Source organism: Scyliorhinus torazame, chromosome 4, assembly GCF_047496885.1.
Source record: "Scyliorhinus torazame isolate Kashiwa2021f chromosome 4, sScyTor2.1, whole genome shotgun sequence".
Taxonomy (NCBI): Eukaryota; Metazoa; Chordata; class Chondrichthyes; order Carcharhiniformes; family Scyliorhinidae; genus Scyliorhinus; species Scyliorhinus torazame.
The window spans coordinates 233,080,541-233,097,241 of NC_092710.1; the positions used below are offsets into that span (position 1 = coordinate 233,080,541).

General features: G+C 46.9%; 1 protein-coding gene across 1 annotated transcript in view; it reads right to left on the bottom strand.

The window, feature by feature from the left end:
* Positions 1-1,641: 1,641 nt before the first annotated feature.
* The window catches only part of LOC140410816 (protein FAM162B-like), a 91,607-nt gene continuing 76,547 nt past the window's right edge, over positions 1,642-16,701 (bottom strand). Inside the window, exons 3-4 of the mRNA XM_072499460.1 lie at positions 4,818-4,926; positions 1,642-1,787 (exon numbers count right to left, since the gene is read on the bottom strand). Of these exons, the coding sequence (XP_072355561.1) occupies positions 1,668-1,787; positions 4,818-4,926 (229 nt within the window). The 3' untranslated portion in view covers positions 1,642-1,667. The remainder of the gene's footprint in view (positions 1,788-4,817; positions 4,927-16,701) is intronic.

Below are 16,701 nucleotides of genomic sequence, written 5' to 3' on the forward strand. Positions count from 1 at the left end.
GGCAATGCTGACACGTGTGATTATACTAAATAGAGAAAAATTCCAAGAGCATTGTCAATTGCAGAATTGGTATTGTCCAGTGACCTAATCCATTTTGATGACTAGATAATGCAACAAAGTTAAAGTATGTACAGCTAGATTATAAATATAAAACAAATTGTACAGTTTTTATAATGCTTTCATCAGACTACGGTCTAGATACTGTCTTGAATTCTGATTGCCATGCTTTACAAAGGGGTTTTCTGCATTGGGGAAGCAGAGGAAACCACCAAGAATTGTTGCTAGTATAAAGGGATGAAATAATAGTAAAGGTTAGAAAATCTACAATTAAATAAAGCCTAGAAGGACAAGAAAAAATATTAATCTGAAAAATAATGTACTTTGCATGTTTTAAATGTGTCTTATATGACATGGGCACAAATGACTTGAATGTACCATCATCCGTTACAGGGTTTTTCCTTGCTTGGGTCACCTTTTGTGGCAGTTATCCGAGAAAACATTTGGAATTTGTGCTGTCATGTCTGATAATTTCATTGGATTTAACATGATCAAATGCCATTTTTTTTTTTCAAAACTTCAAGATGCATTAGTTTGTGCTTCTATCAAAATGCTGTTTTGAAATTGTCTATTAATTGAATCAATGATTTCTTAAAAGTTACTGCACCTGACATGAAGTTGCGTAGCATAGGGTGTGCCTTATCCACAAGTTGCTGGTTTAAGTTTCTCTTGCTGTTGAATATTTGTTTCTAGAAGTCAGTTTATCTGCTTATTGTCATTATAAATAAGTAAGCTGCTTATATTAATTAACAAATACTATTAGATATTGTTATAATGTTGATACCAAAATAAAAACAATGCTGGAAATGTACAACAGGTCAGTCAACATCTATGAAGGGACAGGGTGGGATGATTTGGGTGCATATCTCTTCACTAAAACTGGTACTGTAAAGCCAGAAACCATATCACTGGTTTGTTCCTAAAAAATAAAAACCTTATTGGATTCTCCGTCCCGCCAGCCCCATTTTATCCTTATCTTTATTGTCACAAGTAGGCTTACATTAACACTGCAATGAAGTTACTGTGAAAAGCCCCTAGTCGCCACATTCCAGCGCCTATTCAGGTACACGGAGGGAGAATTTAGAATGCCCAAATTACCTAACAGTGCATCTTTCGGGACTTGTGGGAGTAAACCAGAGGAAACCCACGCAGACACTGGGAGAACGTGCGGACTCCGCACAGACTGACCCAAGGGGGAATCGACCCTGGGACCTTGGTGCCGTGAAGCAACAGTGCTAACCACTGTACTACCGTGCTGGCAGCAGGATTCTCTGTCCTCGCAGCCAGCCAATGGGGTTTCCCATTGTGGGCCACTCTATGCTGTCAGGAAACGTGCAAGCGAGGCAGAGGGTCTTCACCCTTTGGTTATTTTGAAGAAAAACTTTGAGCATTAATATTGACCAACCATTTCAATATAAAATAATATAGAAATGACAGAAGGTCACATCCGTATATTGCTCCATTCATTTTTTTTTTGCTTTTTATACCATCTAGAATTGGTAGAGTATTAGCTCCGTGAGATGGAGAACTTAATCTTGTCTGGATGAGTCTGTTTTGTGAAAACTTTCTGAGAGGGCTGAATGGTTTAGTTTCATGGCTTTTTAATTTGGTTATTGCGATTTAGAATCAGTAATAGCCAATGCAGCTGCTTGTTCACGCAGAGCTTCTTCTTTCCATTTTGCCTTTTTTGCTCTATTCCAGCTGGTTAGCGATTCATGCCGTTCAGCAGCCTGGGAAATGCAAAGAATCCAGAATTAACTGAAAGTCCAATAATGCTGTTCAGATATTTTTGCTTATTTCAAGGATTCTCAATGCAAGAGTCTTTAACTCCAAAGTTTAATGGGGAAATATGCAGGACTATGAGGTTATTCACTTTGCACTTTGGGAGAAAGAATGTAAAAATAAAATATTTTAAGTTGTGAGAAACTTAAGAATTTGAGTGTCGTGTGCAAGAATCACAAAGGTAACATGCAGGTATAACAGACAATTGGAAAAGCAAATGGTACTTTGGTCTTCATTACAAGGAAGTTTAGTATAAGTATAAGGAGGTCTGCCTCGAATACACAGGATGCAGGACTTAGGTGAGATCCCACCTGAAGTATTGTGTTCAGTTTTGATCTCTACCTAAGGAAGGATATGCGTGCCTTGGAGAGAGGGTGCTGTGAAGGTTCACTGGCTTGATTGCTCATAAGAGGGTTGTCTTCTGAGGAGCAGGTAGAATAAGTTTTTTAACTCTTGAGTTTCAAAGAATGAGAGATGATCTCATTGAAACATAAGATTGAAAGGGCTTGACAGTAGATGCTGCATGGCTATTTTCCCTTGACAAGAGAGTCTGAAACTAAAGGCATAGTCTGAGGCTAAGGGGACAGCTTTTTTGGACTTTAGTCTTGTGAATCTTGAATTCTTCTACCTTGGAAGGCTGTGTATGCTAATTTGAGTATATTGAAGGCTGAGATAGAGAAAGATCTTTGATCTCTGAGGGAATAGAGAACATTTGGAGTTGAGGATCATATAAATGGGTAGCATGCCTACTATTACTTGGATTTTGTTATGTTTATACATTGCTTGAAGTTGATATATTTCGGTCTACACTGCCTTCCGATGACACCACAAAATGCATTTGTAGGAAATTTCTTGTTCTGCTATTTTAACTGAGGCAGTAGCTCATTTATTTTAAATGGATTAACTCATCTGCTAAAATCAAATATTTTTATTTGAAGACCTCAACTATTGCATCTTTTCCAAAATATTTCAGCCTCATTATTAATTATTAGTTCTGTTTATCGACACATTCTGTACTAAAGGACATTAGTAAATCAGTCCGTTTTTTTACAACAAATTGACCATGGTTTCATGATCACCATTACTGAGACTAACTTTTCAATTCCAGGTTATTGAATTTAATTCCACCTACTGCTGTGAGGGAATTTTAATTCTTGACCCCAGAACTTTAGCCTGGATCTTAGATTACCTGTTCAGTGACATTACCACGACACTACCTTCTCTGAGGGGGGGGGGGGGCGATGATTGGGTCAGGCCTGCTGCTTCCTAAGGTAGTTTGGAGGCAGCCATGGAATTCAGCAAGTGCGGAGGTGGGCTAGTTTGAAACCCTGTCTCAGTTTTCAGTCTTGGGCCTAGTTTCATAAAAGACGTGGGCCCTCTAGCCCTCACACCCATGCCCACTCATGTCTCCATCCACTCCCAAGTCACCTCATACTCCATGCTACCTCCATGCCTGCTCATATCCTTTTGCTTCCTCGATACCTCAATATCGTCTCCATAGTCACTCATCCAGTATACTATGGGCCAACTTTATGAAGAGATGAAAAAAAATTCTATGTAAGAGCTCCCACTCATATACACTGGATACAGGAAGAAAAAAAATCTTCATTCATGAAACCCATTTTAAGATTTTTAATTCCCTCAAAACACATTCAGTGGCATTGTTTAAGGACAATTAATCTTTTAATAGCCTCTTAAAACGGTCAATCAACATGTGAATTCAGATCCTCTCTCCAGCTGAGGTGAGTGGTTTAGTGTTTTTTGATACCCGCATCCATAACGGGTTCGGATTTAATAATAGGAGAAATTTTAACAATTAAACTCCATTAAATGTTCAGGAACAGATGGTAATGTTTTTTTCAAAAGTATACTAGTAACATTTAATTTACTTGTGACAGCTGTAGATTTTTCTTTTTCATATTTAACGAGCTAGGGATTTAAATAATTTCAGATCATGACACTTAACAGACCTGACAACTTTCAAGAGTGTTTAAGTCTCCTCCATAAATTAATGAGGTTAAAGCCCTTGGAAAAGTGATAATGGGGTCTGTTTGAACTCCCCATTAATTTCAAATGGCCCTGCTGAGTTCAGGTTTCGCTCCCATTGGGCTACTATGGTACCTAGTTGTACAATTAACCTATTGCTAAAGTTGAAAGTAGTTGAGGGTGACAAATTGCTAATATTGTGCTGAACTGTCTTCCTGCATTCTGCCTTGTTTTTTTAAAATATAGTCGTATATCTGGTATCCAGCTCTTTTCACTCGTATGAGATGGAAAACAACTTCCAAACGTCACTTCTAAATAGAAAATATTTTTGCAAATGTTTTATCAAGTTTTGAAAGTGTGTTCTCAAGTTATGACTGGCACAACACCACTAATTACTATCTCTCAATGTCCTAACACTTGTTTTTGCAACTGGAGTGACCTACTGGGCTACATTCGTGCTCATGAAGATTCAGCAGCGCAGCACAATTAGTTTGAGTCGCATAAAGTCCAGACCCAGATCTGGAGGATGTTTGTGAATCAGTTGAGTTTTTACAACAATCTGGCAGCTTTCATTGTCAATGTTTCTGGTGCCAGCCTTAGGAATACCAAATTTATGAAATTTGATTTTGCAAATTGCCATGGCGAGATTTAAGCTCATGAATTTGGGGTTACTAATTTGGTGCCTTGACTACCTCACCACTCTTATCTATCTTCATATTGGAGGACTGAAGAAAATCTCACCAGAATTCTGCACGTTAGCAATTGATGTATTCAGAGGGAATTAGAATATTATCTGAAAAGAAAGAATGTGCAGAGGTACAGGGAGGTGGGAGATTGGCACATGGTAAATTGCTCGAGCTGATCGACTCGATGCACAGAATAACCTTATTCTGTACTGTTAACAACTGAGATTTGGTGATTAGCAAATTTTACAAATATCCAGATACAGTTTTACTTCCATAGTTTGTTGTGAAATAATACTTATAAGATACCTGTTTTCCAGATGCAATCATTGCAAAGCAGGCCACAATAGTCAAACCAATCATGATGTAGCAAGTTTTGACGCGTGCCCTGTTTCTTGCTGCATTCAGCATTTCAAACCTGACAACAGCAAAGGCAAAAAATCAAATTGAGACATTTAGTTACATTTTGCTGCAACATGTACTGCAGCATCTCGCCAAAGTTGCTTAAACACCCCTTCCCTCGCCAAGTTATTGTCTCCCAAAAAGAACATGAGCAGCATCATTTCCAAATTTTTCTCCAAATGATTTCTGTTCTTGGACATTCAGTGCAATTTCTTCATTGTCACTGAATCAGAATCCTGGAATTTGAAACCACTACCATTGGAGGAAAACTATTACAGCAAACTGGTGTAGGAGAAGACCTACGAGAGCTAGAGAATGGCAATAAAATGCAACCTTGCTCGCACCAAGAAATCAATTGCTATTGTACTAAGAGTTTATGACTTATCGATAAGCTTGTTTCTTCCTTTTTCTGTTTTACTTAGGCATTAGTTTTGAGTGCTTGACAAAGTAGAATATCTGCATTACATGACATACATTTGTTATGGTTACGACAAATGTAAGCTCCTTAATGCGTAAGGCTGTAAATGGCTGAGCCATACGGATGCTAGGTTTCATCTCTGGTCTAATCTGAGTTAGTCGATTTCAGTCAGAGCAGTAGAAACACTATAACTGACCCAAATGTGCCTGATTAGGAAGGGGGAAATGGGAGAGTGTTCCCATTCCTGATTGTCCTCCACTGATGCTTGCTCAAAGATGTATATGCTTAATGAGGACAAGCATGAGCTGGCCTTTTTTGCTGCTATAGGTGAGATTAAGATTCTGGGAACTAAGTGACAGGGCTATTCAATGTTTAGGAAGAACAGACCGAAAGGAAAAGGGGGGGGATGGAGTTGCATTGTTGGCTATGATGATATGAGGCATGGGTTGTCTATGGTGGACTGAAATATTACAGTAAAGAAGGACAGTAGACCGACATTTAAGGAACAAATGGGTGAATTCCAAAAGTTGTTTATTTATATTTGGTGCAAGTAGAAAGGGAACTGTGGCCAAACCATGGCTGACAAGGGAAATTAGAGATAGTATTAGATTCAAAGAAGAGGCATACAAATTAAGAAAAAGCAATAGATCAGAGGATTGAGAACTGTTTAAAATTCAGCAAAGGCAAACCAAGTGATTGATTAAGGAGAAAATACAATATCAAAATAAGTTAGTGGGGAACATAAAAACTGACTGTAAAAGTTTCAATACATATGTGAAGAAAAAAATTGATGAAAATGAACGTGGGCTCCTTACAGTCAAAAAGCCCCTTCCAGTCAAAAATGGGGGAATACGGCTTCCAGCGGTGCGCGCAAACGGAGTGGTTGCATTGGAGAGAGACTCCCGCGGTCCGTGACATTTCGGCGTTTTCCGTAGGTTTCCCCATTGTTTCGCCAATCGGGATTTCTTCTGCTGTAGGGGCCTGAGGGACGGGTGCCGGATTGGGCTGGGTGGGAGCCCCATGGACGGAGGAGCAGGGACATTGAGCCCAAAGTGAGTGGCGGGGGTGGAGCTTGGCCTGAGGCGAGGCCCAAATCCAGGATGAATGTAGAGGGGGAACAGTGCACATCGGGTGGCCCCTGCTGAAAATGAAGTTGAAGTCGGTCCCAGGGGAAGACATTGTGGTGTTGGGTGTTCTGACACACAGATGAGCCAACACGGTTGTATATGGTACAACGCTATTTTATTTAAACTTACTATGTACAGTTTTGTCTTGACACTCTGCACGTGGGGATTCCCTGCTTGTGATTTTGTAACAGCTCTTCTCTGTGTCTTTGTCCCCAGACCTACTGACCACCAGGTGTCGTGCTCGTGCTTTTTATGTGGTTGGTGTTCTTGTGTGTGATTGGTTGTGGTGTTGTGTGCTCTGATTTGCCTGTTGGTGTGTCCATCATGATGTGTGTGTTTGAATATCATGACATCCCCCCTTTTTACAAAGATATGTGCCTACGTGGTAATAAATATGATCGTGTCATGAGTGCATCTAAGAGTGTGTGTGTGTCGTGTGCAGCATGTGCATATGACGGAACTATTTACATGGGGCGATGTCGGGTGCGTCACATGAACCAAGTTGTACCATAACATAACATGAATGCGAACGAGAGAAGAAAAAAAACTTGAACAGTTGTCCAGTCAGACGATATCTGGAACGATAAACAACAACAGGTTATCATGTAAAATTGTGCAACTTGTTAGACATATGAACGGTACTATAAGTCCAGTCTAATGGGCTTGTGACGAGTTCGGGTTGACCGCCTCCAGGGTGGATCAAGAACCACCGGCTGCTGTGCAGGCATGGCCATGGGTGGCGATGGAAAGGGCGTGATGTGCGGCAGCTCCACAAAGTCATCCTCGGAAGCCTGTTGAGGATCTGGCGTGTGCGTACTGTGTGGCTGTGAGCGTGGAAGTCGGCGAAGGGCGCGCCGATTGCGGCGACGCACTGAACCATCCGGCATGCGAACCAGGAACGAGCGGGGAGCCACTTGTCGGAGGACTTCGGCCGGTGCTGACCAGCCACCATACGGTTGATGGACGCGTACTTTGTCTCCGGAGGACAGGGGGGGGCAGGTCCGTCGCTCGTGTGTCGTACCGACTTTTCTGGCGATCACGCTGCATTTGCATGTTCCGAAGAACCGTCTCATGGTCCGTTGTTGGTGCCAGGATGGAAGGTACCGTCGTCCTGAGGGAGCGACCCATTAGTAGCTGCGCTGGCGAGAGACCCGTGGAAAGCGGGGCCGATCGATAGGCCAGCAAGGCGAGGTTAAAGTCCGATCCGGCATCAGCCGCCTTGCACAGGAGCCGCTTGGCGATGTGGACGCCCTTTTCAGCCTTCCCGTTCGATTGTGGATGTAGAGGGCTGGATGTCACATGAGTGAAACCATATGCTGCGGCAAAGGACGACCATTCACGGCTGGCGAAACAGGGTCCGTTGTCTGACATGACAGTCCTTGGAATGCCATGGCGAGCAAATGTTTCCTTGCAGGCCCCAATGACTGCGGACGACGTCAGATCATGGAGAGGCATGACTTCCGGGTAGTTTGAGAAGTAGTCTATAATAACGATGTAATCTTTGCCGAGCGCGTGAAATAGGTCAACACCCACCTTCGCCCAGGGGGACGTCACCATCTCGTGTGGTAGAAGTGTCTCCGGAGGATGCGCCGGCTGAAACCTCTGACAGGTTGTGCAGTTGAGCACCATGTTGGCTATGTCTTCATTAATACCCGGCCAATATACCGCCTCTCGGGCCCTTCGTCTGCATTTTTCGACGCCCAAGTGGCCTTCGTGTAGTTGATGAAGAATCATCTGGCGCACGCTGTGCGGAATAACGATCCTGTCTAATTTCATAAGGACCCCGTCTATGTTGGTAAGGTCATCTCGCACATTATAAAACTGGGGGCACTGCCCTTTGAGCCACCCTTCCGTCATGTGGCGCATCACTCGCCGCAGAAGGGGGTCAGTCGCCGTCTCTGTGCGTATATGGGCCAGACTAGGATCATCAGCTGGCAGATTTGCTGCTGTCAGAGTTACGTGTGCCTCAATTTGACGCACTAACCCCTCCGCATCTGGTGGTGTGCTCACTGCTCGGGAGAGAGTGTCCGCCACGATGAGATCCTTCCCCGGAGTGTAGATCAGTTCGAAATCATACCTCCTGAGTTTAAGTAAGATGCGCTGGAGGCGAGGGGTCATGTCGTTCAGGTCTTTGTTAATGATGTTGACCAGGGGGCGGTGGTCAGTTTCAACCGTAAATCGTGGCAGGCCATACACATAGTCGTGGAACTTGTCCAGTCCAGTTAACAAGCCCAGGCATTCTTTTTCTATTTGCGCGTAGCGCTGTTCGGTAGGGGTCATGGCTCGTGAGGCATATGCAACCGGGGCCCATGACGACGTGCTGTCTTTTTGCAGGAGTACCGCTCCAATACCAGATTGGCTGGCGTCTGTTGAGATCTTTGTAGGGCGAGTCGTGTCAAAGAACGCCAGCACTGGTGCCGTGACCAGTTTGTGCTTGAGCTCCTCCCATTCCCGCTGATGCGATTGGTGCCAGTTGAATTCTGTCGATTTTTTTACGAGATGGCGCATATTCGTTGTATGAGAAGCCAGGTTGGGAATGAACTTCCCAAGGAAGTTGACCATGCCCAGGAATCTTAGGACAGCCTTCTTGTCAGCCGGTCGTGGCATGGCTGTGATGGCGCTAACTTTGTCTGCATCGGGACGGACCCCTGACCGTGAGATGTGGTCCCCGAGGAATTTCAGCTCCGTCTGGCCGAAGGCACACTTCGCACGGTTGAGACGCAGGCCATTTTGTCGTATGCGGGTGAAGACACGTCGTAGACGATGCATGTGTTCCTGCGGAGTGGTGGACCAAATGATGATATCGTCCACATATACACGTACCCCTTCGATGCCTTCCATCATCTGCTCCATAATGCGGTGGAAAACTTCAGATGCTGAAATGATGCCGAATGGCATCCGGTTGTCGCAGAATCTGCCAAAAGGGGTGTTGAATGTGCATAGTCTTCGGCTGGCCGGGTCCAGTTGGATCTGCCAAAATCCTTTGGACGCATCCAATTTGGTGAATATTTTGGCTTGCGCCATCTAGCTGGTGAGGTCCTCTCGTTTCGGGATGGGATAGTGTTCCCACATGATGTTGTTATTCAGATCTTTGGGATCTATACATATGCGGAGCTCGCCAGAGGGCTTCTTTACACAGACCATGGAGCTGACCCATGGCGTGGGCTCCGTGACCCTGGATAGGACCCCTTGGTCCTGAAGAACCTGCAGTTGTAACTTGAGGCGGTCTTTGAGTGGCGCAGGAACCCTGCGAGGTGCGTGAACGACAGGGATGGCGTCCGGTTTGAGTCGAATCTTGTACGTGTATGGCAATGTCCCCATGCCTTCAAAAACCTCCTGGTTGTGAGCAAGGAGGGAATGGAGATTTGCGTGGAACTCAGCATCCGGGAAGTCGGATATCTCATCTGGAGAGAGAGACATAATGCGCTGTACCAGGTGAAGGACCTTACACGCCTGTGCGCCCAGTAACGAGTCTTTTGATGAGTCGACAACTTCGAAGGGGAGTGTGGCCATGTGCATCTTGTGAGTTATCTGTAGCTGGCAAGATCCTATGGACGGGATGACGTTCCCGTTATAGTCAACCATCTTGAGCCGGGATGGCGTGATGGGTGGTTTGACCTTCATGGCCTGGACTGCAGAATATGCAATCAGGTTGGCGGATGCGCCGGTGTCCAGACGGAAGGTGACGCGCGATCGGTTGACCGTCAGGGTGGCACACCACTCATCGGCTGGATTGATGGCATTGACCTTGTGGACATCGATGACGGAAACGCGGAAGGCATCCTGGTCATCTGCATCACTTAACTGGAAGTCTTGATGCGTGGGCTGGACGGTCCTGACTTGTCTGCGAGATTGTCGGGGATGTGCCGGATCCATGGGTTGAGCCGAACGACAGTGGGCAGCATAGTGGCCCATCTTGCCACATCTGAGGCACTGTCGGTTTTTTGCAGGACATTGCCCTTTTAAATGTAGAGCTCCACAATTGCCGCACGTCATGACGTCACGGCGTTCGTTGCGCCACTGCGCATGCGCAGTGCGATCTTGCGGTGGGCGCGCCTGCGCAGTGCGTCCCTCGATGTGGCCGTTATTTTTGGCGCGCACCTGCGCGGGAGACCGCGGGAAGCGGCCGCTGTCGTCCGGGCCGTGGGTCGGGAAGTAATCGACGGCCTGGATGCGTTCGACGTCGTGGGCGGCCTGGCTTGCCGATTCGACGGCTGGGGACCCCCTCCGTGCCAACTCGGACGCCTGAAATCGGGCAAAACGGCAGGTTGCATTCTCGTGGAGGACACAGGCTTCCACAGCAGATGCTAAGGTGAGGCTTTTTATTTTAAGAAGCTGCTGGCGTAGGCCACTAGAGGCAACGCCAAAAACAATCTGGTCCCTGATCATGGACTCTGTGGTGGTGCCGTAACCGCAGGACTGCGCTAGAATCCGGAGGTGCGTCAAAAAGGGTTGAAAAAGCTCCTCCTTACCTTGCAGGCGTTGCTGAAAGAGGTATCTTTCAAAACTTTCATTTACTTCAACTTTAAAGTGCTGGTCCAGTTTGAGGATGACCGTGTCATATTTGGATTGGTTTTCGCCTTCTTCGAACACCAGTGAGTTGAAGACGTCGACGGCGTGCTGACCTGCGTAGAAGAGGAGCATTGCAATCTTCGTTTCATCCGAGGCACTCTGTTTTTCGGTGGCACGGATGTACAGGTCAAATCGCTGCCTGAAGAGCTTCCAATTGGTACCTAGGTTCCCCGCGACTTGCAACGGCTGCGGTTTGTCGGTGCGGTCCATGTCCAGAATGGCAGGTTAGTAGGCAGGTATCGATCCACTCCTGTACCATGTGGTGTTGGGTGTTCTGACACACAGATGAGCCAACACGGTTGTATATGGTACAACGCTATTTTATTTAAACTTACTATGTACAGTTTTGTCTTGACACTCTGCACGTGGGGATTCCCTGCTTGTGATTTTGTAACAGCTCTTCTCTGTGTCTTTGTCCCCAGACCTACTGACCACCAGGTGTCGTGCTCGTGCTTTTTATGTGGTTGGTGTTCTTGTGTGTGATTGGTTGTGGTGTTGTGTGCTCTGATTTGGCTGTTGGTGTGTCCATCATGATGTGTGTGTTTGAATATCATGACAGACATTTTTTTGATTTTTGAGTTTAAAAAAAAAATGTTTATTAATTTTTTTAATTTATTATTATTTATTTATTATTATTTATTTTAAGATTGAAGAAAGAAGGAGAAATATACGAAGTAGTTAAGGGATGCCAAAAACAGCTGTGAAGAAGGGATCACGTGATGGGGCCGCACCACAAACAGTGGAAAGGATGACCGAGGTGATGGCTGTGGAGCTGGAGAAGTAGTTTGCGAGGCACATGGAGGCATTGAGGAAGGAGATGATGATCGCACTGAGATCATTGGTGGAGGAGGCAATCACCCCAGTGAGGGTGGATATGGCACGACATCAGCCGAGGTGAGAGAACAAGGTAAAAAGATGAAGGAAGTGGAGGAGGCCGTGTCGCAGCACAGCGACCATCTCACCTCGATGGGAGACGAGCTGCGGAGGGTGGGGGAGGTCAACAGTGTATTCCGAGCAAAGCTCGAGGACTTGAAGAATCGGTCGAGGTGGCACAATCTGAGAATTGTGGACTTGCCCGAAGGGGCAGAGGGCTCAAGGCCAACAGAGTACTTTGCTAAGATGCTGACGGAGTTGATGGGGAAGGGTGAAGGCTCCTCCCGGTATGAACTGGATCGAGCTCATCGGTCGTTAAGGCCGAAGCCCAAAGTAAATGAGCCACCGAGAGCAGCAATTATCTGCTTCCATCAATACCACATGAAGGAGAAGGTGTTAAGCTGGGCAAAGCAGAAACGAGGTGCAGTGGGATGGTGCTAGGATTTATCTGCTTGACGGTGGAGTTGGCGAAGAAACGAGTGGCGTTCCGTCGAGTCAAGGCGGCACTGTACAACAAGGGACTGCGATTTGGTATGGTATACCCCACCAAGCTGAGAGTGACGTACAACACCAAAGATTTTAATTTTGTAACGGTGGAGGCGGCCGAGGCGTTCATGAAGGCAGAAGGCTTGGGACAGAAGTGAGGAGCGGAGCTGGAAGAGAGATCGTGGACTGTGATTGGGGAGCTGAAAAATGTATAAATGTTATAACTTTCTTTTCATTGACCTGTATTGTAACTTGCTTGACTTCATATTGTTATAGAGTTTAAGTTTTTGTTTGGTTTGATTGGCACTTTTGTTCCCTTTTTTTTGTTGAAATGAAATGAAAATCGCTTATTGTCACAAGTAGGCTTCAAATGAAGTTACTGTGAAAGGCCCCTAGTCGCCACGTTCCGGCGCCTGTTTGGGGAGGCTGGTACAGGAATTGAACCATGCTGCTGGCCTACCTTGGTCTGCTTTAAAAACCAGCTCTTTAGCCCTGTGCTAAACCAGCCCCCTTGCAACAGTTACATGTTATTTTATTGAATTGCACGGGTTAGATTGTATTTCTTTTACTTCTGGGATTGGGTGGGAGGGGACAGTATGCCTTGAGGGGTGGGGGCGCGGGGACGCGCTGGCTAACTAAAGTCGGCTAGTGAACAGAGGTGAGGTGAGAGGAGGGCTTGCGGACATTAGGGCCTGGTTAGCAGTTTTTGCTGGACCTATGAGGCGGGTAAGTGGGGGGAGAGGATCGATACTGGGTGAGATTTGATGAGGGGAGGTGCAGGGGGATTCTGGGAAGGGGTTCCATGTTAATAATGATAGGGATGGGTCGGGCTCATGGGGCAGGGCCCGGTGGTATGATGATGGTAGATAAGGGGGGGGTGAGAGAGACCCCCAGTTAGGTAGTCACATGGAACATGAGGGGGTTGGGAGGCCCAGTCAAGAGTTCAAGGGTGCTTGCACATCTTACAAGTTTGAAGGTTGATGTAGCAATGCTGTAGGAGACTCACGTGAGGGTGAAGGACCAGGTTAGACTTAAAAAGGGCTGGGTTAGTCAGGTGTTTCACTCTGGATTTGACGGAAGGGCTCGAGGGGTAGCGGTAATGGTCAGCAAAAGGGTACGGTTCCAGATGGAGAAGGTGGTTGCAGATCAGGGGGGTAGATATGTGATTGTGACAGGGGCGCTGGAGGGGGAGCTAGTGGCGCTGCTAAGTGTATATTGTCCCAATTGGGCGATGTGGGATTCGCAAAGAAGGTGTTTGGGGCCAGCCCCGACTTTGACACACACACAACCTGATAGTGGGGGGGACTGAAACTTGGTGCAGGAGCCAAGATTGGACAGGTCACGGCCGCGCTTGCTGGTCCCGTCGGGGGGGGGGGGGGGGGGCGAAGGCGCTGGCTGGGCTAATGGTGGAAATGGGAGGGGTGGACCCTTGGAGATTTCTGCACCCGGGGGAGCGGGAGTACTCGTTTTTCTGAGCGGTCCATAAGGTGTTCTCGCGGATCGTCTTTTTCATGGTGGGGAAGGCACTGCCAGCTGTGGTTAAAGGGTCAGAGTGCTCGACAATTGCAATGTCAGATCATGCTCCGCTTTGGGTGGATATGGTACTGGAGAAGGGGGTGGTACAGAGACCAGGGTGGAAGTTAGATGTTGGGGGACTGAGGGGGAGGTGTCGAAGGCGGTTGTCTGGGAGGCTTTAAAGGCGGTGGTGAGGGATGAGGTGATCTCGTTCAAGGCTAGGCTAGACAAAGAGGAGAGGTTGGAGCATCAGAGGGTAATAGATGAGATGCTGGAGGTAGACAGGAGGTATGCAGAAGATGGGGACCCAGCCAAGTTGAAAAGAGGAAGGAACTCCAGGTGAGCTTTGACCCACTGTCTACCAGGAAGGCATTAAGCCAATTGAGGCGAGCAAGGGGTTCAGTTTACGAACATGGAGAGAAGGTGGGGCATATGTTGACTGGTCAGCTCCAGAGGGAGGCTGCGGCAAGGGAAATTGTCCAGGTGCGGGACAGGGCAGGGAAGTTGGTGGTAACGCCAGATCAGATTAACAAGGTCTTTAAGAATTCTATGAGAGGTTGTACAGGTCCGAGCCACCTGGGGGAAGCCGGGAGATGCAGGAATTTCTAGATTGCTGGAGTACCCAAGGTTAGGGGAGGGGGACAAGTCTACATTACAAGTGGCGATAGTGGAGCAGGAGATAAAAGATGCAATTGGGAGGATGCAGTCGGGGAAGGTGGCCGGGCAGGATGGGTTTCTGGTGGAATATTATTAAAAAATTCAAAGATAAGCTAGTACCGCTGATGGTGGGGATGTTTGAGGAGGCGATAGGGAAGGGAGTGTTACCACAAACCTTGGGGCAGGCATCGATTTCCCTGTACATAAGAAAGATAAGGATCCGATGGAGTGTGGATCGTATAGTCCCATATCACTTTTAAACGAGGACGCAAAGATATTGGCGAAGATACTGGCAGGTAGGCTAGAGGAGTGCCTCCCGAAGGTAATAGGTGAAGATCAGAAAGGGTTTGTGAGAGGGAGGCAGCTCTTTTCCAACATTAGGAGGGTATTGAACGTGGTTATGGTACCGGCAGAGGGGAAAGAATCCGAGGTGGTTGGGGCATTGGATGCCGAGAAAGCATCTGACCGGGTAGAATGGGGGTGCTTGATGGCAGTTCTGGAGCAGTTTGGGATTGGACCAAGATTTGTGGACTGGGTAAAGCTACTATATAAGGAGCCGAGGGCGAATGTGCGCACAAACAACATCAGCTCAGAATACTTTCCTCTCCACTGTGGGACTGGGTAGGGATGTCCTGTGTCCCTCCTGCTGTTTGCACTCTCAATTGAGCTGTTGGCCATCGCGGTAAGAAGTTAGGGGGTATGGAAAGGGGGGGATAGAGCATAGGGTGTCCTTGTATGCCGATGACTTGTTGTTATACGTGACGGAACCAAGTGTGTCAATAGGGGGAATACTGGAGCTGCTTCGGGTGTTTGGGTCCTTCTCGGGGTACAAATTAAATCTAGACGAGTGAATGTTTTGTGGTGTCTCGGCCAGGGGTGGGGGAGGAGCTCCATTCCGTAAGGCAAGGACTCACTTTAGATACCTGGGGGTGCAGGTTGTTTGGGATTGGGGGATCTCCATAGGTACAACATTTCTAGTTTGGTGGGGAGGGTGAAAGCTGATCTGACAAGGTGGGACGGTCTCCCTCTGTCATTGGCGGGTCGGGTACAGGCGGTTAAAATGAATGTGCTGCCTCGATTCCTGTTTATCTTTCAATGCATGCCGATTTTCCTGCCAACGGCATTTTTTTAGAGAGATTGAAGGGATGATTACCTTGTTCATATGGGGCGGGAAGGTGGCCAGAATTAAAAAGGTGCTACTACAGAGGGGAAGATAGGCAGGGGTTTGGGTCTTCCGAACCGGATGTATTATTACTGGGCGGCGAATGTGGAGAAGATGCGGAACTGGGTCAGAGGGGTTGACTCCCAATGGGTCAGAATGGAGAGGAGTTTAGGTCGGGGGTCGGGATTGAAGGTGCTAATGACAGCGCCACTCCCGATAGCCCTGGGGAAATACTCAGGGAGTCCGGTAGTAATAACTTTGTTGAGAATTTGGAGGCAGTTTCGCCAGCACTTCGGGTTGGGGGCAGGGTCAAGGGAAATGCCAATTCGGCGGAACCATAGATTAGAGCCAGGGAAGTGGGATGGAAATTTTTGGAGATGGGAGGAGAATGGGATTAGGACACTAAAAGATGTTTTTCTTGGTGGTCGGTTTGCAGGGCTGAAGGGGCTGGGAGTGAAGTATGGGCTGGAGCACGGGGAAATATTTAGATAACATACAAGTTCGAGACTTTGCCAGAGAGGAGATACAGAGCTTCCCACGTTGCTGGAGGAGGTGCTGACATTAGGGGGACTGGAGAAGGGGGTAGTGTCGGCAGTTTACGGGGCTATTTTGGAAGAGGAAAAGATACCTGCGTTGCGCATGTCAAAGAGACACCGCCTGAGTGAGTGAGACACATCCAGAGTGAGGAATTTGGAACTTGGTAATTTGGTGCAGTGAGGTAACCAGGAAAGGTAAGTGGTAAATCTAATTCTGCTGTTTTTCAGTGAAAAGTGCAGTGTGTAGATTAGTGTCTGATTGGCTGAAGCTGCCCCCACCCTAATTGCTGAGAGGCAGTTATCTGGCAGTCACCTGAGGCCTGTTTAGGGGCACAAAGGTACACATTGTATTCTTCTCTTTGAAGTTTAAGTAGTGTGAGTCATCCTGAAGTCTGTATAAAAGACAGACAGAAAGCGCACTCAGTAAGCGTTGCGCAGGTCAAAG